The sequence below is a fragment of the Carya illinoinensis genome, chromosome 3 (assembly GCF_018687715.1).
Source record: "Carya illinoinensis cultivar Pawnee chromosome 3, C.illinoinensisPawnee_v1, whole genome shotgun sequence".
Classification (NCBI taxonomy): Eukaryota; Viridiplantae; Streptophyta; class Magnoliopsida; order Fagales; family Juglandaceae; genus Carya; species Carya illinoinensis.
Genome location: NC_056754.1, coordinates 51832355 through 51849268, shown reverse-complemented (window position 1 = coordinate 51849268; position 16914 = coordinate 51832355). Strand labels below are relative to the sequence as shown.

Here is a 16914-nt window from a genome sequence, read left to right as displayed (position 1 = left end):
ATTGGAGGCTACGTACCCAAAGTTTGGGGTCCATCCAAAAGCTGATCATAAACCAATGAACATGTCATGGGATTCAAAGAAAATTCCCATTTTTTACTCAGTCTCTCAATGCTTATTTGTGACTAATCAATATTCAAATTATTAGGTATGGACCTTGAGAATTGTTTGTTGGACTTCTCAAAGTCAATGTGTTTCCAACTTAGAATCAAACTTTCCCTTTTATTGATAAAACAAAAGAGAAAGAGTCATATTATATTTATTATCATTTTTACATATTTTTAGAATATTTTACTGATGTGATTGGACAAGATATTTATTTTATATTAAAAAAAGTGACGTAACTAATCAGATTAATGGAATGTACAAAAAGTATATAAAAATGACTATACATAAATTTTTTTAATATTTATCTAAATATAAGTTAATATGTAGAATAAGATAGTGGATAAAAATTTTTTCCTTAATTTAAATTAAAAATAAGAGAAATAGAGCTTATTTTATTTTGAGTTTCCAAAAATAAAAATCTTGGAGTTGGGGAAAAAAACGCAATACGTATTCGCAAATAGCCATTTCTCGAAGGGCAAAATTGCAATAAATTAATTCACGCATACATCTTATATATAAAAGGACTGGGCTTCCCACAACGAGGGGGAGGAGGCAGCAAGTGAGAGAGAGAGCGTGAGAAACTTCTCCCCTTCTCTCTCTAAAAACTCGAGCATATTATAGACAAACCGAAAGAACCGCTCTCTCCTCATTTCTCGCCAAAATTACGCACATTTTCGCTTTCCAACACTCAGCCAACGCTCTGTCACTGTAAGAACAACATGCTCGCTCGCTCTTTTTTCTCGTATTGCCTTGTTTCTATGCTTGTAACTCGATAAGTTCCTATTGTTTCTGGCGGGAATGGAGGTTTTGCCTTGTTGTCGGTCGGTGGTTTTTTATTTTTTTCCCCATTTCTTGTTTGACTTTTCTTTTTTCTAGGTTCTAGATTTTGTTCGGTTTGATGGGCATTTTGCTCTTGTTGAGTGTTGGAGGTGATGCGTTTGATTGGTCTTGCACTTGGGTTGATGTGCGTCCTTTTTAAATGGGATCCGGTAAACAGAAAGTTCTAGGGTTTCTTTTTGTTCTCTTAGATATGGGTCTCTTTTTTCTTTGTTGGGTAGCTATGAAGACCAACACAAATATGCTTACCAGTTTTATGTTTTTTTTTTCCATTTTTGTGAGATTGAAAGTACTCTCATCACGTTGTTATACTGAAACTTGACATTATCGGGCTTCTCTATATTTCTCTACGGCATCCTTGTAGCCATGCACATTACTTTTATATTAAATTAGTGCAATTATGATTACGAGGTTGTTTTAACACTCTTTCTTGGTTTGTGTTACCGGAAGTGATTTGGTTATCATTTTTGGTTGTAGGGTTTATGTATTCTGCATATAGCTTTTGAACCCAATTGATATGACTGAGGATTGCTTAATGAGTCATTCCGAGCTATGTGTTGTGTCATGTAAGAGGTGAATGTATCATATCCTGATGTTTAGTTGATTGCCTTCTTTGCTCTTATTATGCTCTGTGACTGATTAAAATTTGGAAGAACGAAAATGGAATAGGAAATTCGAATCATATTTAGGAAATTATTCTCAAGCCGGTGTGTAGAACACACCTAGCAAAGTGTCTACATGGTATAATTTGATTTGGGAGATAAATTTTAAAACTTGAATCTTACAAATCAAATTTTATTATTTAGTGATGTAGATTGTGTGATCTACTCGCCGACCATATTTAGTATTACAGTATTATGCTTTTTGTTCCACACTGGTAGGAAGAGGAAACCTTACCAAACTGTTTTTATTGTTAAGTTGCATGTACCCACTGCATATTGAACTCACAACCTTGAACTCTCTATATGATTTCCTTTGATACAGGAAGTGAGGGTCCTTGTTTGGGTTGTTATTACTGGTGGTGGACTGAGCTATCACAATGCCTTTGCTGAAAAGAAAGCCTTTTTCCTTGGCAGAACCGCCTGAGGATTTGGAGTCTAGTGAGCTTGTTTACCAAGTTCGTTTCACGAAAGAAATATTTAGGGATTATTTGTATCCTTCTTTTTAGTTCTTATTAATTTTTTGTTTCTGGATTTTTTCTACACCACTCGATTGCTGAGGAAACCAGCTGAAAGAAGATTACAATTTCAGTTATGCTGTTTTTCTGCTTCTGGTATTGACCAGATGAAAAACTCGACTTGATGGAGCCAGATAATTTTATTTGATTCTGTTGGGAAAAATTTCTGAGTCCCCAATTATGGATAACTTTTTATCAAGCTTTACATAATTCGGTAACCAGATGCCACTGGGCATTACTATTTTTTTGTCTTTCTTAACCTAGATCAGGGAATATTTGAACCGAATAAACTTGTATCGACGAAGAGTTTGGGTGTGTAAAGTCAGTGGGAAAACTAGCTTGACTTATGAGGAGGCTTTGGTGTCAGAAAAACGGGCAGCAGAGAAGGTTCAGCAGTTCCCCAAAGAGCTTATGGCTCCTTCACTATGTATCATCCAATACAGTAAGTACTCATCCCCCATATTACAAATAAAATCTTTTACCTTGATTGTGTTATCCAGATTTTCTCCCTTGCTCCCTCCCTATATCAGTGTGTACGTGTGTCATTGCCTTTAGAGTGCTGTTTGGTTCATGGGTATCCTGGATTCCCATAAAAATGCATATATACACGCAAACACACATCATGGGAATTCTGGATCAAAATCTTTACCGTGTCCGGGTTTGTTAACTTTGTTTGGTGATGCCAAGAAAGGTGGTTGATGTTTACTTTGTTGGAAAGGTTTGTCTGTATGACATCGGAATAGTCCCATTTTGAATGCAGGACCTCTTTGCATTATGTGAATAACATGGAGAGGTGAAAATAAGCATACATGCAATGGTTTGGAGCTACGTACTATTGATTTGAGTTATTCATTCTTGTGATTTGGGTCCTGCTTCTTATTTAGAATTTATAAACCGTCCAAATTCTAGACTGTAATTGTAACATCCCTTCCTGTTAAGGATATAATGTAACTTTTCATTCGTATCGTAACGCCAAGATTTAAAATTCTCTAAATCAAACACTTGGCCATTTTAGATAAGGAACATAAATAAGCATACCAAAACGTTACTAAGTACTCATGAGGTTAATATCGGACTCTTCATGGCTTCTTTGGATGGTTTGACCAATTGGCTCTCAGATAAAGTTTCTTTTAGTGTATTCCATGTGACCCTGAAGGTGATTCATGGAGACCGGACATGCACTGATAAGCTTGAGGCATGTGAATATATTGATGCTATATAAATTAACTTCTTGAGCTGTAATTGTTGTGAATAGTTTGGGAAAATATTAGAATATTATTGGATAAAAGCAGTCCGTTAAGAAAGAAAGAGATTTGGAGACATGCTTGTCACAAATTAATTTTAGGTGTTATGATAATGTCCTTAACATTCCAAGTGTGTTGTTGGCTAATCATGAGTTGGCTTGCTCCTTCAAGTTATTATTTGCCTTGGAGTGACAATTTTGTTGTAGTTCTCTATCTCCTGATATTTTGTTTTTGCAGGTACGCTTTCACTGAAAGATCTTGCTGACAAAATAGCTGAAAAGTTGCGGCACCGCTTGTTTGTAGGTGCTGAGTTGTATGGAAGGAAGGACAATGATCTATTTCCATGCAAAATATCAAAAGTTATAGAGGAAGCTCCTGAAAAAATCCAATATGAGGTCACATGGCTTGATAAAAATAAGAAAGTAATGGAAAATTCATTGGTGAATGCAGAAGATTTAGTACATAAGAAGTTGCCTTTTAGCAGAGCTGTTTTGAAGTCTTTTATTCGGGAATCTACATACCGAAGTGCTCCTTGGGTCCTTCATGATAAACTGGCACAACATCATGGAATTTCAACTGATCCTCCAGAAGAGTTGAGGAGCCAAGTTTTCTTTAAGGATGGTCAAGTAGTCTGCTACAAGAAGCGTAGGAAAAATGAGGAAGATAGAAAAAGTGGCAAGGTAATTATTTATAGCCTGTTTGGTCCTTTCTTTTGATATGGTTATGATGTCATTGTTTTTCTCATATCTATCATATTCAGGAAGTCAAAAAAGAATCTGGAAAAAATAAAAGGAAGAAGATTGATGGTGAGAGATTTGGTGTTGCAATGATGGAGAAAGGTATACATACTGAAGTGACCTTATTGTGGGTCTGTGTTTTGGCCTTTTTCAGCTTGCAGTATGTTTTAAATTGTTGCTTGTGGCAGAGTACAGTATCAGTGTTTACAACTTTTTAGTATTATTTTTTTTTAGGGAGAGGGTGCTTCTGGCGCTTTTTAGCAGTTACTTTCTTGTGAGGTAAAAATTGTTAGAATTTTCTTTTCATTTTTTTTATTGTTTTCTTGAATTTTTAGAAGATGATCGACCAAAGGAAGAACCTATCAAATATCCAATTGATGACCTGTTGGTGCAACCTGGTCCAGATGATCCTATTTTCCCCGACCGCCCTTCTCCATGGAGGGAGTTCAATGTTCCCATGGATTGTGTCGGGGATCTTTTGATGGTCTGGGATTTTTGTTCATCATTTAGTAGGCTGTTGCACTTGTGGCCGTTCACTTTTGAAGATTTTGAAAATGCCATCTGTCACAAGGACAGCAGTCCGATTCTCCTTGTGGAATCTCACTCAGCTCTTCTTCGATTGCTCATAAAAGACGATGGTGAATATTTATTGGCTGTAGAGAAAAGAAATCGGAAATTAAAGGTTAACATTCGATCCTCATTTTCTTTGTGATTTCTATATCTTTGGTCCTGTTAGTAGTTGGCATGTCCTGATTTATCCTTTCCATTTCAGATCACCCAGATCAACTGGACAGAGTATTTATGCGATTTTTTGGAATTGATGGAACTTCCTGCATTATGCACTTATATAGCAACTATTAAGCGGGGGCATTATGGCCTTTTGGATGCTCATGCTAAATTGGGAATATTACGAGAATTGGTTAACCAAGTGCTTCAAACAGATATTTTTAGGGAGAAGTTGGATGACGTTATTGAACAGCGGCAGGAACTTGGCGCCACAAGAAGGGGGGAAGCATTAGAAGAAGCCAGAAAGAAAAGGGAGGAGAAGGAACACTCGAAGGCTGAGTCTGATGCCAATGGACTAACTGATCAAAAATGTTTAGAGAACATAGAAAATGTAGCAGCAAATGATAACCTGAGTAAACAGAATGGTCACATAGAAAAGAAAGGAAAAGGGGAGGTCCTTTCATATCAGCTGGGAAATTCATCTGGAACTTGGTTTTGATTCTTTCTTACACTAAGAAGTATATTTCATAATGATAACTTTTATCTGAGACTTGTAATTTATCTTTTTCTCATATTTTTGCAGTGATAACAATTTTCTGAACACTGCATCAAAGAAGGCCAAGAAGCAGAATTTGGATGTTGAAGCCCCAGCAGATAATGGCAAAGATTCATCTGGGAAGGAAGGGTTGAAATATTTGAAGGATGATAAAAAGGAAGTGACTGAGAGAAGTAATAAAGAACACAGGGTTAAATCAATCTCCTTACTCTCATCTTTTGTAATGTTTATTTCATGCTTGCTTGTGTTTGTGTATTTTCGTTATTCATGTTTTCTTGCCATTTTTCCTAACACAGAGAGAGTTTTATGAACGGGAGATGGAGAAACGAGTGATACGCACCAACCCCTTGGGCAGAGACAGACATTGTAACAGGTATTGGTGGCCTCGACGCGATGGGAGGATATTTTTTGAGAGTTCTGACTCCAAGGAGTGGGGATACTATAGTAGCAAGGAAGAGGTATTCATTCTACTTAGCTAGTTTTTACTGTGTTCCTTTTATATTTTTTGTAATTCCATTTTGGCATTCTTGATCAGCTGGATGCTCTGATGGGTTCAATGAATATCAAGGGTGAGAGAGAGAGGGCACTTAAGAAACAACTGGAAAAATTCCATAGCAGAATATGGTGAGTTACTTGACTTCTCATTATACCTTCTATACTTCCCTGTAAATCATCGTTTATTTTCCCTTTACCAAATATCACCTTGTTTTAACTTTTCTTCGTAGTGGGCGTATACCCATGCATACTTGCACATTTGTACCTTCCTGTGTGTGTGCAGGTTGGCTGAACATTTTTTATTCTTTTGCCTGTACATGTCTGTCCTAGACAGTGATCTGAGGCTAAAGGGCAGTGAAAATAGTTGTTGCATATAGGATGATTATCAAATCTTAACCTTTTTATTTTTATTTTTTTAATATACATTTGAGGATCCTCAGTCAAACTGAACTCGCCTTCATGGATGTTTAGGCCCATCATATCTAAAGACGATCAGAGGCAGCTCCCCTAGTTTTTCTTTATTAGGGTTGAAGTCAACATTGACCTGCTGCTATCAATCTGAATGAAATTAAATAGAACTTTCTTTCTTTGAATGAATACAAGACTTTGTTGCCAAGGAGGGTGGGGCAACTCTTTGTCACTGTTATTGCTCTAAAGCTACACTTTAGGGAGGAAGTTGGCACGTTTGGAGAAGTCAATAGTTACTCGGTACTTCCAAAATGTATCCGTAGCTGCCCTGATTGTTTAATTCATACTGATACAACTATTTTTTACAGTGCGGAACTTCAAAAGAGATCAAAAGTTTTGGCTCACAAGATTGCACTGGAGGAGGCAGTGCTTCGAAGATCTACGCGTGTTCGGGCTCCACCCAGGGAAAATCCTGCTAATGCATTCCTGAAGTATGTCAACAAGTGGAAGGAAGACTAACTGGGCTTGAGCTTGGTACTGAGAACTATGGTTCCATTCATATATAGGATAGGTCTTTTATACACTTAAAATTATAGCGCACTGTAATACAGATGGATGAGAATAGAATTTGGTTGAATCAGAGCACATGCTCATTATTTTGTTCGGCGGGGGAATTTGGTAGTTAGGTGGGTGTGGGGCAGTGAGCGAGTAGGGGCCATGTAAAGGATAGGGATGGACGAGTTTTTCTTAATCCATTCCTCTTAATAAACAAGCACCTGATAATGCTTGACCCTCAAATTTTGTAAAATGACCTTTTTGGGCATTTATCATTACAGTATTAGTGGCGAATGTTACAATCTTCGTTACTCGCTGTTGTGTCTCCTGCATGCTCTGTTTGGACACCATATGTGCAAGTTTCTTTAACCTCTCACTCCAAGGTTAACTACCAATATAATATAAATATTTAATATTGAAGTTTCTAGAAATCCGTGTTTAAGAATTAATATATACAAAACATCACACCATTTTCGTACTTATTGGTGAAATTAGGTTTTAGGTGTGTTTCTTTAAAGAGTTGGACCTTGGAGATGTTGGCTTCCTACAAGACAAAATTCACTGCATCTTTTAAAGAAGACTTCCAAGTCACATTACAGGGAAAATAAATCACAAACATGTAACCACAGCCAGTTAAGTTATTAGCCATCCACAACTACACCCTGCTCAAAAAGCTGACCAGGATACAAATCAAGCATGACAACATGATCAAGACCTATCCCATAGATATTATTAAAAATGCAGGGCAGGTGCCTAGTACTAGAGGTGGGACTTTGTCATCAACATATGTGTTCTCGCTCGACCAAGAACTACATTATCTCAACCACAGCTCGACTGACAATGTTTCCCTGGTTGAGATCATGGAAGGCTTGGCCTGCCTCCTCAAAGGTGTATTTTCTAGAAACAGCCTGGGAGAGATTGAAGATGCCGCTTTCTGCCAGTCTAACCAACTTGGGAAGATCTTGCCTTGCCCTTGCTCCATAGGAGCCAATGACTTGAATCTGATCCATGAGAACATAAGAAAAAGGTAAGGGGTTGGAGCTATAACAACTCTAAATCATACCCAGTATGCAAAGGAAAATGTAGGTTATTAATGCAAAAACTTCCTGGTAAATATGTAGTTATATGAAAACCGAGCTGAAAACTGCATGGCCTTATTTGTCCCAAGGTAAGGTGAAAATTGCATTTACTCTAGCTAGAGCTAAGAATAAGATTTCTGTTTCTAGGAAATTGAAGCCAATTTTATAATCTTCTGAATGCACGTAAAAATATTATTGAAGTTGGTGACAACCAAGAAAAGTCATAATTTACAAAATGATTTTATTTTTGGGTAAGAAAAAATGATTTTATACTACCCATTTCGAAAACACCTCAATTCTTAACACGGCTGTGATGCCTTTCCTTCAATAGTCAAAATCCCCCATGCCACTGCGATGCCCGGATTAGGAAATGAACATGGAGGGAGATCAGCAGTAGAAAGAAAAACCATCATAACAAGAAGGGAAAAAAAGATATGAGACATTTAGGATGCAACTAATAATTTGAAGTGTTGAGAAAGTATAAAGAAATAATGTCAGTATTGCTTATCATCAGATACTAACATGTTCTATTGGGTAAACTCAAAGAGAGTGAGCATACTATATTGAACCGAAGAGTGAAACCACTAAAAAAAAGCCCATACAGGGTCTTAAATTTATAACATTGATGAAGAAAACCAAGGGATGGCACACTATACATGGAGTACGAGAGAAACATGGCATGCTATCAACTCTATTACTTTGGCTGGCCTCTCCATAGATTCCTTGATAGCTTTAGTTACAATCTACAACCTTTATGATTAAATCACAAACACCTTCCAGATCAGACCAAACTCAAAAAAGTATAAAATAAACGTAATAGAATTGGTGCAATCAATATTGATTGAAAGGTAGTTCTCAATGAAGTCCTTGATAGAGCTATGTTTATGGATGAATTATTAACTACATTAGCAAATATATAAAATCCAGATATATTTTCCTTTCTCGAAATTATCAAATTTCAAGTTCTACCCTATAAATCAGTATATCAAAATGCTCCGTGTCTTTTCTTGAAAGCTTTCATCTCAGTCCTTTTCCCTTTCAATGCTACTGGAGTGACCTTATAGTTTGGCACCACAACTTCATTTATGATATAGCACACTTCAAAATTAAATTTATTGGATACAGAGTACACACCTTTCTACGAACAAGACGGTTTATATCCACCTCCCCTACAGCACCAGCTGGTGTAAGTCCAATCATTACAGCTTTTCCTCCATCCCTCACACTATTGAAACACTGCAAAAATGTCTGTGGTTTTCCCAAGGCTTCCACAGCAATATCCACACCCAATCCCCCAGTAATTTCCTGTTCAAAGCAAGGGATCAACTAAGCAAACAGCGAGTTCGTAACTTTAGAAAGAATATAGTAAGTTTTTGTTTTGTATGTTTGAATTAAAATCCATGGGGTAAAACGTTTGGCAATACCACTAATATTTTAAAAGTTGAGATCAGTACCAAGAAAAACACAATTAAGCTCAGATAAAAAGATAAAACACATACTCTTATCTTTTCAATGGCATCTTCCTGAATTGCATTTATTGTGTGAGTGGCACCAAATGCCTTGGCCTTCTGAAGTTTTTCATCCTGAACATCCACAGCAATAATATCAGAAGCACCAAAGGCTCTAGCTATCTGCAAGCAACTGAAGCAGGTAATCTAGTCAAATAAGGTTAAAAGAGTTTATTAAACTGAACCACGACTGACAGATGTAACTATGCATTTAAATCTTGCAGAAATTCAACTGTGGAAAAGGGATGTCATCACTATAGATATGTTATTTTTGGCCTTGACCTGTTGCAATTATTTTTATGTGGGGTCCATATGCAACAATGACAACAGGAGTCTTTGACGAGAATCTCATTTGAGTGCAAAAGATAAAATTCTTCAACGGCAGCCCACAAATTGTAGTACTGTGGAATATGGTCCCCATCTATCTAACATGGTGTATTTGGCGGGAAATGAATGATAAAAATTTTGGGGATCGTGAATGGACAATGATTTTCAATACTCCATTCCTTTTGGTAGCTTTTATATATTTTAATTGACTGAGTTTTCATGTTTTCTTCTCTCCTTTTGCTCTTTCTAATAAAATTTTCAAATACTTGTAAGAATAGTGTAACTTGGACCTCATTTCGTAGTTTCAACGTCAACTTGCCCCCTTAGTCAAAACCATCGTTTATTTGGACAAAAATGTATAAAAGTATAAAAATACCATTAACATAAAATGGTGCAAGTTGAGAATCTGTGTATAAATGTACTATTCTCACCATCCAAAACACCTCTCACATTGCTGTCACTCCTTCTGATATCATGGATTTTAAGTAGTTATTGTTCTCATCTGAACATGCTATTTCTACAAACAACCCATCACCCAGAAAATTGCCATACCCCCACCCCAGCATCTGAGCAAACGCAATGCAGGTTTTAGGCATATAAGGCACCAAGAAGTAATTAATAAGTATAATTTAACATCCCAGAAAAATAATTGCAAGAGAGAGGTCTTTCCATGTTTACCTTGAACCAACACCCCCAATTCCAATCACAGCAACCGAATTCCCAGGACGCACCTCAGCCGCATGGGCCATGGCACCATAGGCGGTAAAAACTGCACATCCTAAAATTGCAGACTCTGCGTATGGCAATGAGTCTGGCAAAACAGACAATGCATGTGCTGGGACAACACAATACTCAGCAAGGCCTCCCATACTATACATGAACACAGGTTTTCCTACACAATATAGAGTCGCTTTCAGTAATCCATAATGACGTAAACATTCCACCAGCATTAGTCCAGCAATTTTTACGCAAATTTAGATAAGGATTAAAACCAAATCGACTTAGGAAAAAAAGTAGTCTTGCCTTGCCCACATGGAAATAGAGAGAAAGTGAGTGTGTGAATAAATATATAGGAGCATGTCAATATAGAACTGCAAAGAAAAGCATAGAAAGGCCAGAATTACTCATGCTGTCTTCCATTTTCTGCACAGAATGGATTTCTTGTTTTTTTTTTTTTTCCCCCCAGGGAAATCATAAAATATTCTCAACTTATAGGAAAACAGCAAAATAAATCACTGATTCCAAAATCAACCATTTCCAGTTGTAAAAAGAAAAATATCGTAATGGCTAAGCTTACCTAGCTTTTAATTCATCAATTTTTTCTATACCTGTAGGTATAGTGTTTGAAGAGATACCAATAAATCAATACCAAGTGAAGGGGTTATATATGCATATGGAAACAAAATGCTGATTGTGATGAAGTTTCCTGACATATATTGGAAATATGAGTATGTATGATATCCAATACAGAGCCACCACAATAGAGGGAAATCAGCTCTTACTAACGTGCAACTGAGTATGTAGATATCAAACTTTTTTTTTTTTTTTGACGTCGGGGAACCTCTCCAAGGCAAGGCCCTTTGGACCCACCCCTGCAGAATAAACCCCGGTCCCGTGCACCGCACCCTCGGAAGTTTCCCTACACGGAACTTGTTAAATCACTGGCTTTTCACCAGGGGGTGTGGCCCCAAAGGATTGTTTGCACCCATGAGGTGTTGAACCTTGGACCTTGAAGGGAATGAGACCCCAAGACCAAGGCCTTCACCACTTGGGCCAACCCCTTGGGGTTAGTATGTAGATATCAAACATGGGGTTCACACTATTATGGCATCCAAATGTTGAATAGGCCAACAATAGAATTTTATAAGTGGATGATGTAGACCATCAAAGTATATATGATGTTTAGTAAACTGTGAATATATTTTATAAACCATATAGTAATAATAATGAGGATAACACCAATGCAGCATGAGTAAATGATAAACGAGATATGATTATTATTAAGGATTGAAAAAGTGGTACATGAAAGCATACTTACCACCACTGCGGAGGAACAGCCGAGTTTCACCATCATAAAGGGTCCCTTTGGCTCGGTTATATGCAAAAAAGTCCTCACATAAATCGTCATGGCCCTTTATTCAATTACGTTGATATTCATATCAAATTTGTGCCACATATTTTTCTTCAAGGAGATGATGAAAATTACAGCACTGATTAAAGCAGCTTTGACAGCATAAAAAATTTGACTATGAAATTTACAGAAGGGAAAGAGTGGCTTTTGTAAGCAAAGTACCTTTGAACAGAAGAAACAATTACCACAAGGCATGATGAAAGCTCCCACAACACGGGATCCAAGTGGATATCTGAAAAATCAAGAAGACAACAACTTATCTATGTTGCTTGCTATCTCCCTCGACCAAAATAATTGTCTTTTCTGAAGACTTAAGGCTTCAACATTTTAATACTGAACACAGGACCTTTTAATCTATCAAATAATTGCACCTTTCAACTATTTTTCTGTCAGTAAGAGGCCCATGTTCAACAACTTCACCAGTTATCTCATGCCCCACAACACAAGGACTAGCAAACGGAAGTTCACCTTTCATAACATGGAGATCAGAGTGGCAGACTCCACAGGCTGCATTACAGATACAACTATCAGATGCCGTTGCAGAATAATCACATATAATAAAAAAGGATCAGTCATGTGCTGCCTTAAACTATACAACCAACAAGAGCAAAGTTCACACATGAGCAGCAGACAAAGAAGGTAATGCAAATTACCACATAACAGTCCAACAGTCAACTTCTGAAAATATCGCAGAGGGCTTTGAAATTGGTATTAATGGAACAAGGATTATCAAATTAAATTAGTCTCAGTTTGAGATCTCTGGTTTGATGTCCGCTTAGAGCTTAGATACATGAAAAGGAACACAGAATCTCATCGTGCACAAACAAAGAAGGCCGAATTGCTAAAATGTGCGAGATGTCCGAAAATTACATTAACTTTAGCCGTGTTAAATTTAAGTGGCGTAGATAAATAGATGGACCCTACCACAATTATATTATTTTGAAATGCTATCACTATAAATGATTTATTCATTTTCACTCTACAACCAAATAAAATAATTAGCAAACAAAAAGAGGCAAACAAACAAATTAAATTCTTTAAATAGATGAATGCTTTCAGCCCGGCGGAGCTCCTTGCTTCCTCGGGCTTTTAAATCGTTAAGAAGTTAACAATTCCAAATTATGATTACTCTTCTACAGGATTTTGTCACGAGCCATACGAGGAAGAACAGGAAATCAGATGGACTAATAGATTGTAAATCGCTCGTATGAATTATGCTTAATCCAGTAAGTAACAAGAATCTATGATCATCCAACTTTCCGGTTTGTGCATTAGAGGAGGATCAGTTCAGTGAAGCATTTGAAAATCCAAAATCTCAAAACTGCAAAATCTCTTCCTATCCATGCATCTCCTCCGCAACAGAACAACATCAAGTGTAAAACCTAAAAAAAAAGGATCGGCGAAGCAGGATACAGATAAATACCCTTGGTCTTGATGAGAACTTCGCCCACCTTGGGACGAGGCATGCGGAACTCTTCGATTGTAAGGGGCTTGTTGGGTTCCCAAAACACAGCTGCGCGCATGTACGACGGCAGTCCGACTCCCCCCAGTGAGCTGGAGTCAGAATAACGACGAAACGAACCAAGACCACCCCAACCATTATCGATGATCTTTTTCTCGTTGTTGTTGTCGTTTACGTTAGAGATGGCATGGTGGGTCGAGAATCTGTTGCCGAAGCACCGGGAAGATCTCAAGTAGTGGGTCTCGGCGATGGCTCTGCGAATCATTATCATACGAGGGTAGGCCATCTGGTTTTGCTCACAACGAAAGATTTGATTGACTGATGGAGATAACGGGGAAGGCTGATTTGGATATGTGCAAAATGCTCGCTTCTCGAGGGCCCACTGTCCCAACTAATCTCGATCCGTTTGGTCTTTTTAATAATTCTCTTCGGGTCTTTGTCCAAAATTTTTGACCCAACCCTTTGGACTTTCTGCCTTTTTTATTTTTATTTTTTTATTTTTAATTTTAATTTTTTTATCGGTTTTTTTTTTTATAAGCACATACAATCCTATGAGAAGATTGAAGATATATATTATACTCCTATTATTTTTTTTATTGGCACTAAATACATGTTTGAGATTGTGGTAAAAAATATTACTATAAGCTCTATTGTTAAAAAGTTATTTATTGTTTGGGATCTTTAAGTCTATAGCACTTTTAAATATATTAATTTGTTTAAAAATAAATTTAAAAAGTACTTTTTGACATAAAAATGACATAAAATGGCATATACTTGATAAAAATAAAATATTATAATAAAATAATAACAAAAATAGTCTAATACGTTTTTCAATAATTATAATGAAAAATAAAATTTCTTCAACGATATATAAGTGAAGGAGAAGAATGAAAAATATTGATGGGCAAAATCTTGAGTTGATTATATAGGAATAATAAAAAATATAGATCGGTAAAGTTGTTATTATGCTAAAATGATGATGGTCATTTCGTAATGTACATAGCATAGTAAAATAAGGATTACTTTTTCTAAAGTGCTTCTGACAAAAAACATCACTTTGGTGCTTTTGTTTAAATGTAGTTTTTTACTTTTTATTGATTTAGAAGTATTTTAACGTAAAACTATCAAACAGATAAATTTTATCATATAATCACTTTATACAATTCTACCGCACTTTTTAGACCTCCCATCGCAATCCCAAACCGACTCTAAGTGCATGTTTGGGGTTGCGGTGGAAAATATTGTTTTTAGCTTAAGGCTTATAACTTAAAACTTAACATAATAAACTATACTATTAAAAAACTATTTACTGTTTAGGATCCGTATGTCTAAAGTACTTTCAAATATATTAGATGTGTTTGGAAATAAATTTAAAAAGTACTTTTTGATGTAAAAATGACACACAAGGGTATATTCTTGATAGAAATAAAATATTATAATAAAATAACAACGAAAATAGTCTAATAAATTTTTCAGTAATTATAATAGAAAGAAAATATATTCAACCATGCATAAGTGAAAGAGCGATATAATCACGCTCAATATTAATAACATTTTCGTCCATAATAATATCAATATCAATATTAATAATAATATTATATTTTCGTCCATAATAATAATAATATATTTTCGTCAATATATTATAATATTATATTATTATATTAATAATAATATTAATAACATTTTCGTCCATAATAATAATCTTTAGCTCAATATCAATATTAATCACGCTCAATAATATATTCAACCATGTAAACAAAGCTTGGTCTATCCAAGATAACAGATTTATAGCATCATGAATAAACATTCCACTCGCGAAGCTGTCAAAGGTGCAGCGCCATTGAAAGGAAGGGGGGGGGGGGGGGGGGGGGGTTAACATGTTGTTGCATTAAAATAATGGGGATAATTTTGTAATATCAATGGCACGGTAAAATAGGACTTGCTTTTTGTAAAGTACTTCTAACAAAAAGTATCACTTTGATGCTTTTGTTAAAATGTTCTTTTTTTATTTTTTTTTTATTAAAAGTACTTTAATATAAAAATTTCAAACAGGTAAATTTTGTCATTTAAATACTTTAAATCATTTAATTCCAAACAGGCTCTTAGCGTTTAAAAATAGCTTTTTGACTAATTTTGAGAGTGCAAAGGCATTCACTAAGAAGCTTCCGTAAATATATCTCCAATAATTCAAAGAAAAAATAGTTAGATATGATAATCCTTATAAATTTTTTGCATTTAAGAGAATTTAAACTTTAGACATATCTCAAGTCCAAGTCATTTAACATCCAACACCTAAGGTTTACATTCCCATTTTATTTTTATTTTATTATATAACATATAATACTTTTATTGCCCTTTAATTATTTTTTATTTTTCTAAATAGAAATCTAATATAAATGGACAAAGTAATCTAATATGTGAGTGTGGCATGTAAGATTTTTTTTTTTTTTATATATAAATAAGAAAGTAAAAAGATTATATGAGATTTTTAAGATAGGATGAGAAGTACATGAGGTGAGATTTTAGAAATAAAAATGATTTTGACAAAATCGCGGCAAGTGGCCCAACTAGGAAAATTTTACGTCTTTGTGAAAGCCATTGTACACATTACGTGTGCCCGAGGTTCACTAAAGTTTTGAATCGATTCAAAAACACACTCATCACTCAGTCTCAAAATCTCCCTCAGTCATTCCCCCCACCCCAAAATGCACAACCCTTCGCCTTCTTTGACAGTCATCGAATCCAAGCCCACCACAACACAGCCTTCAAGATAAGGAAAAAAAATAAAATTTGAGATGAAAATTATTAGCTTTTTGAGGAATTGGTGAATCTTTGTTTGGTAGAGAGATTGAGAGTGTTGTGCTGGTGAAATTTGGAAAATGGATTTTGCAACTTGAACGAAATTGGGATTTAAAGGATTCGAAATGGTTTTATTAAAATATCGAAGTAGAAAAGTAAAGCAAGTACAATAAAGATGAAAGAAAAAAAAAATAGGATATTTCTCAGACTCGAAAGTGGGTTTCCATAGAAGAGATCAAACCTCACATGACCACCAATTTGGAAGGCAACACGAAAAAAAGAAAAAAGAAAAAGTATGGAGCTATAAAAGAAGTGAAGTTTCAGTTCATGGAGGAAATAAGAAACCATGCGCGAAGCACAAAATTTCTTTATTTTTTCTTGTTTGTATGTTTGGCTTGGAGTCAGTATTTGTGTGAAGAAAGATTCATGGTACAAAAGTTTACCTATGAGGAAGCAGACCGGGGGTTCATGGAAAGGAAGGATCATGGGTTTCACGGGATTTTAAATCTCATTTGCTTTGTTCAACAAGCTCGCGAGGAGTGGTGGCGCTAGTTAGACAGAGGAGCGTCGCTTGGTGCTGCTAATGAGGGAGACGGTGTCACTGGGAGGCGGTGGGTAGAGGAAACTGAAGTGGCTTGCTGTCAAATGAGGGCTCTGTTTCACGAGATGGATTTGAATGGGATGAAAATGGGAAACCAATTCAACCAAAATGCACGTTTTGATTTTTTTAAAAAATAAAATAAAATAAGCATAACACTTGAAGCAGCC

The 16914-nt window shown here is 35.9% G+C and overlaps 2 protein-coding genes across 5 annotated transcripts; one reads left to right on the top strand and one right to left on the bottom strand.

The window, feature by feature from the left end:
* Positions 1-638: 638 nt before the first annotated feature.
* LOC122305229 (DDT domain-containing protein DDB_G0282237-like) lies at positions 639-7151 on the top strand. Of its 3 annotated transcripts, none has more exons than XM_043117604.1 (12): positions 639-813; positions 1420-1515; positions 1927-2094; positions 2389-2561; positions 3601-4043; positions 4124-4202; positions 4439-4782; positions 4873-5318; positions 5410-5572; positions 5679-5840; positions 5918-6006; positions 6654-7151. In XM_043117604.1, exons 3-12 carry the CDS (start codon positions 1982-1984, stop codon positions 6802-6804), a joined length of 2163 nt encoding a protein of 720 aa, XP_042973538.1. In that variant the 5' UTR covers positions 639-813; positions 1420-1515; positions 1927-1981; the 3' UTR covers positions 6805-7151. The 3 variants fall into 3 exon arrangements, with proteins under 3 accessions (XP_042973538.1, XP_042973535.1, XP_042973536.1); XM_043117601.1 differs by having other exon boundaries at positions 4436-4782; XM_043117602.1 differs by lacking the exon at positions 1420-1515 and having other exon boundaries at positions 4436-4782.
* A 230-nt stretch (positions 7152-7381) lies between these two features.
* On the bottom strand, positions 7382-13727 carry LOC122305231 (alcohol dehydrogenase). Of its 2 annotated transcripts, XR_006241055.1 has the most exons (9): positions 13309-13727; positions 12257-12392; positions 12048-12117; positions 11793-11886; positions 10433-10646; positions 9419-9560; positions 9054-9224; positions 8576-8669; positions 7728-7841 (listed from the first exon to the last, which is right to left on the bottom strand). XR_006241055.1 is itself a non-coding variant. In XM_043117606.1 (8 exons), the coding sequence occupies exons 1-8, from the start codon at positions 13631-13633 to the stop codon at positions 7650-7652; spliced, it is 1344 nt and encodes a 447-aa protein (XP_042973540.1). In that variant the 5' UTR covers positions 13634-13722; the 3' UTR covers positions 7382-7649. The 2 variants fall into 2 exon arrangements, 1 of the variants encoding a protein (XP_042973540.1); XM_043117606.1 differs by lacking the exon at positions 8576-8669 and having other exon boundaries at positions 7382-7841; positions 13309-13722.
* Between the last annotated feature and the right edge of the window lie 3187 nt (positions 13728-16914).